Source organism: Austrofundulus limnaeus, unplaced genomic scaffold (genome assembly GCF_001266775.1).
Source record: "Austrofundulus limnaeus strain Quisiro unplaced genomic scaffold, Austrofundulus_limnaeus-1.0 Scaffold1049, whole genome shotgun sequence".
In the NCBI taxonomy this organism is placed as follows: domain Eukaryota; kingdom Metazoa; phylum Chordata; class Actinopteri; order Cyprinodontiformes; family Rivulidae; genus Austrofundulus; species Austrofundulus limnaeus.
Window position 1 is genome coordinate 94671 of NW_013953451.1, and position 5522 is coordinate 100192.

Sequence of the window (5522 nt, forward strand, 5' to 3'; positions counted from 1 at the left end):
ACACACACACACACACACACCACCTGTCTGTGTTCTGGTTCCTGGAGCAAGCTGAGGGCCGCACAGAATGAACACTTAACATCCATGTTCTGGACTATGGTTTTGGGGACTCGATTCTTCGGGCTCATTCTTCAGATATTCACACAAGTGCACACAACAATCATGGCTTCAGATACACACCCCCCTAAACTCACTTACACCTCTGGCTAATAAATGTGCTCTATGCAGAGTTTTTATAAACATCATAGATGTTTTTTTCCCTCATTTTCTCTTGTGTGGTTTTTAGTTTTTCTTTTAAGGGTTGYGCCTCCTCATGATGTCTTCATGAAGACGATCCTTGCTTTGTGCAGGGTCTGTGGCTGCATGACCCAGGGCACCTGTTCTCCTATGTTTGTTATGTTCTGTCTTCTTCTGAATGGGTGTTCTGAACTGTAATTTCATTGTGCTCTGTACAATACAATAATCTAATCTAATCTAATCTAATCTAAATGCTCATCCACAGGTTTCTTCAAAAGACCATGAGGTCGATCACAGATTCACTGATTCTACAATGGATAAACGACATGCTCCATACTTCTCTTTAAAAGAGCAACATCTTTTGATGCAGGTTTATGAGGAAATGAAGCACATATAGAAAGGAAACACTGTTGCTATWATAAACTAGAAGCACTYGGAGAGTGCAAACCTCCGCCAAGACCAATTTACCCCATCCTGTAAGAGTTAATGCGCAAAAGCAGAGATGGAAACACATTTACTGAATAAGTTCTGAYRTAGTCAACATTTAAGCAGCAGTATGCAYGGGATTTCTCCTCAGTGGAGTCCAATGTGGAAAAAAAAGTCAGACTCGTCACCCGACRTTATTCATCATCAAACTGGTGTGGGATTAAGTTCCTAAGTTTTCATCAGTCACATTTCACCATGTAAAACATTGTTTGATCTCCTTGTATGAGTTTGTAATGGTTTGACTCTCTTTATAAAGTGCTTCCTGGCTCCCCCCGTCTCCAAACTTTGAGGCCCGGCAGCTCKCTGTTTACAAGCCTAGTAGAGACAAACTATTTTGATTGGTTGTTTCAGAAAAGTGGTGTGTTTGAGGAAATGGGAAAAATAGGTTTCATGGTGCAGTCACGCACTTCCTGGTCACAAAATGTTTTGTAAATGCGCTTAAATCTGGTTTTTACATTACTTTTATAAAGTTTGAAGTCCGTGCTGCCCAATCCAGCTCAATGTGTTTTACAGAAGCCCTGTGAAAGTATCACAGCTTTGCCGATCTCAGAGTGTTAAAAGAAAAAAATCCTGTATCCGCATCGTGATCCGGAACATCACCAAAATTTAAAGGTGTGTTCCTTGGCCCAGTACCCACATGTGGTAAAAATGTCATGACAATCTGTACAAGTTTTTCAGTAATGTTGTCCACAGACAGAACCGCAGACAGACAGGCAGAGGCAATGAGTGACAAAGGGCTCGCCAAACAAAAGTGGATCACCTGAATGCCTAAAATAAACATTTTCTAATAACTACTCTTAACAGAAAACATTACAATTATATCTTTCAAGGATTTACTTGTCATTTGCTCAACTGAACATCTTTAAACTTAAAAATGAACAGTGGAAGTCTATGTAACAAATGAATCATGTTATTCTTTTTTGTTACACATCTTATCAATATTTTACAGTACAAACATGACTGGACCAAAGAGGACTTGAAAGCAGGTCAAGATAAAATATAAGAATATTTTGCRGACTGGTAAGTATCTGGAGAAAATGTTGACAACAGCATACAAATGACTCTTACTAATGAATTAGAAGCTGCTGCTCACATATTTTGTCTCCATATTTATTTTAGGCGTTAAAAAATGCTCGTGTCTGGCACAGAGGGTGGTCCACCATCCCCAGAATCCACTCCAGCAGAAGAGCTGGCCCCTTGATGGGGGCCTGTTTTAGAAGAGATGTGKGGGGAGCGAACAGCCAGTGACTGTGTCCCACCCATAGAAGCTGCTCTCTTCATACATGGTCCATCATTGCACTACTGAATATGCAACATAATAGGGGAATATGGATTCCAGCAGAAGAGAAGATTTTTTTACCTCCCCTTCATGTGCTATCTGACACCCCCCGGGCTATCTTGCTCTWTCGCGGGTTGTTTAACTCAATTTTCCTTTTGTGTATTTCAAGCTGTTGTTAAAGGTAGCGCAACTGTGTTTGCTCCATGACCGGTTTCACCCGTTCCCCCATGTTTGTCTTGTATGTCTTCTTGAATGGGTGTTTCTTAACTGCCCCCTCCCCCTTCCCTGAATGTACAGCACCTTGTGAATTTATTTCTGTGAAAGGTGCTATATAAATAAAACTTTACTTACTTTACTAGAAAGTCAACATACATGACAAAGTAAAACATTTTTAAAGTGATGGAAAAATAAACTTAAAGCAAGAAAATCACAGTTTGCTATAGCACAAACAACTGCAGAGGAAAAGTGTAAATGTGAAGCAGCTCAAACAGAAAGTTGACTACTCATGTTACACTGCTGGTGAGATTCATCTAAAAAGAAAACAAAAGAAAACGCCTCCCCAGCGCCAAGGCATCTGACTTCGATAGGACRCTCTACTCTGTCCTTACCAAGCCATCGACGGGGGTGGCTGCACTGCCCGTCTACTACTGTTGTACCGTTGTGCATCTACTTGTACTAGAAAATTTCACATAATCTGAAGTGCTAACATAAACGCTGTGTTGGGAGGGCGAAGCTAATGTAAATAAAATGTTGCCAGGGTGCTGCCAACAACAACTAATTAGCATAAACAGCTCATTCTGAAGGGAGCTCAGAACAGGCAGAACTGACCAGGTGAAATATCTGAAAATGATTTTGTGTATTAAATATAATGATCACGTTTTGTGTAGAGCACAGATGTATCCTAAGTTGTTCTAAGAACCATAATAGGTCCTCTTTAATGCCGATATATTGTGCATCCATAGTTTACCTCATAATAAAACATATATTGCTCATGTCTCACATTTAAGTTATTTTCTAACTCTACTAAATTTAATGTCAAATGTCCAGAAACAGTTTCTATCCACAGTAAAAACCAGAGTGTTAAAATTTCAGTGTTAAACTTTCCAGAGTCAATTTAACACCGCTTAGTGTTATTTTACCACGTTCTGAGTAAACTGACATCCAGTGTTGGTGTTAATTCTCAGTGTTGATTTCCTCAGTGTTGTCTCAACACTGGACAGTGTTAAAATAAGCTCAGCCCACTGTTAAGTCTTATACAACACTTGCACATTTGCTATGTAATGACACTTCTTAGTGTCTGTTTTACMCCCCTGCACACAGCAAAAGAGTAAATAATTAACATAGTCGAGTGTCAAATTAACACTCGTAGGAGGTATATAAATCTCCAGTGTTAACCACGAATAACTCAATGCATTGAAAAGCATGAGAATCAGAGATGAATTGTCACCACAGGGGAGTACCTTATTAACTCTGCTAAGAATCATAATTATTCTCATCAGTTATTTGACTTGAAGTGTTAAGTTTTATTAACACTGTACAGTGTTCATCAGTGTTAATTTTGAACTCTGTTTAGACTTAAATTGTACTCTGAAAATTTAACACTGTGGAAAGAGTTAAATTGACACCAATTCCGATGAGGACCAAATAGACTTGGACACAGTGTTAAATTTAACTTTTTAAGTGTTGATTTAACACTTTGTCCCATTGCTGTTGATGGACATTAAAAGAAGCATGAAAACCTGTACATAGTGTTAAAAAGGATGGTTAAAAGAGGGTTTCCCTCACCATGGCAGACCAGGTGCAAAGGGGGACTGCTGGCATCAAAGCTTCCTGTATCCGGTTTGAATCCTGCAGGCAGGTCATCTAACATGTGGCCAGAGTCMGAACAAGATCCAAACCATAGGTAAACATCCAGCTTGGCTTGGACTGACAACGTTGCAACACGCTTTCCTGGAGGCTGCACACATGAACGCACACACAAATTATTTTCCACCAGTTATTCTTAGACATGGGCCTGTTACATATTTCAAGAAAGACCATGGTGATGAAAGTTGTAGCTGAGGGGTAAATGTTTAAAGGGGCAATACCATGTAAAAATAAACTTTTTTGAGTTTTATATCATGTTATACTCTCATAAAAAGCATGTCCAAAGCCTTGCTTTGGCTCATTCATACACGTTTGAGAAATCCTGCAGCGTTTTTAGGAAGCCATGCTGAGGAGCAAAACGACAGGTGGGGACCAGAAATGCCTTTTGGTACCAGAAACGCCCTGGGATGTGTCTTTGAGCCGAGCTTCCTACTGGCAGAGTGCCACCCCACACCCTCCGCCCATGACTCCTGCAGGCTCTCGGGTGAAACTGAAAGTGAAAATGAAACTGTCTGCTGAGCTCCACTAGTTCTCACTCAGTGAAGCTCTTCTCAGATTAAAAATACCTTTGAGGAAATGTATTTTCAGATGCCAAGTAAACTGCATCATAGCAGCCACCCCCCCAATGAAGTGGGTGAGACAGAAGAGGAAGGTGGTTCTTAAAGAGACAGAGGCCAATTTCAAGGCGTTTAGAAGAGGAAGTGATGAGAAGATAAGTTTATTTTCTATTTAAACATTAAAACAGCATTCTAATAACAGGTAAATGTGACATAGATACTTTATTATGGTATAGTATTTAAATGTATGCCTGAGAAACACATAATATTGGCCCTTTAAATAAATGTCTACGCTGGGTTCATACTAGGGTTGCAACAATACATGTACTCTTATCGAACCGTATCGAACCGTATCGAACAATACAAATTTTAAAAATGTACTTTATCAACTTGTCTTCTGAAGATGCTCTGTGTTGAAGGATCAGTGGATCTGTGTTCGACTACTCCACATAGGCTACATTGTGGAGCTCAAGATCCACTGAGAAACTTGCTGTTTCAGCAAAAATTCATTGCAAAACTGGACTTTTGAGCTTAAACAAATGTCCAAAATTAATTAAATTACAAGTTAAGAAGAGCATGGACATTTCTCTTTTTTGTATTTTTTGTAAAGTTTTAACCAAATCATGAATTTTCTATGTCGTTGCAGCCCTAATATGCATTTATTAATACTGCACATGTGAGTCATCATGTTTTCAGAAGTTTCCTCATAAGAACAAAAAGATGGAAACATTATTAATTGATTTTAATGAACTCATGCCATCATCAAACCACAATTTACTTTTCTTCTGTTCAAATTAATTATTAATTTATGCAGAGCAGTCAGATTGCAGCGATTACCTGAATATAAATAATCAATTAATCAATTAAATAAAACCAGGTTGATTGTTTGGTAGAGCAGCAGTAGGTGTCAGGATACTCGTCAGCCCCCACCTGGGAGGGGAGTTAGGGGCTTCTAACAAGCAGCTAAAACTTAACATTAAATGAGTTTAAATATCAGGATCTGTGGATTATGGTTTCACTTCCCTGAGCTCTCTCTTTTACCCCTAGTTTTGTAATTGTTTTGCTTTGCGTCCTTATTTTTCAAGCTCTTTGACAGG

The 5522-nt window shown here is 39.1% G+C and overlaps 1 protein-coding gene across 1 annotated transcript in view; it reads right to left on the bottom strand.

Moving 5' to 3' along the window:
- fer1l6 (fer-1 like family member 6) overlaps nt 1-5522 on the bottom strand; it is a gene marked incomplete at its 5' end in the record, with an annotated part of 67530 nt that overhangs the window by 40922 nt on the left and 21086 nt on the right. Inside the window, 1 exon segment of the mRNA XM_014030390.1 lies at nt 3788-3959. Within this exon segment, the coding sequence (XP_013885844.1) occupies nt 3788-3959 (172 nt within the window).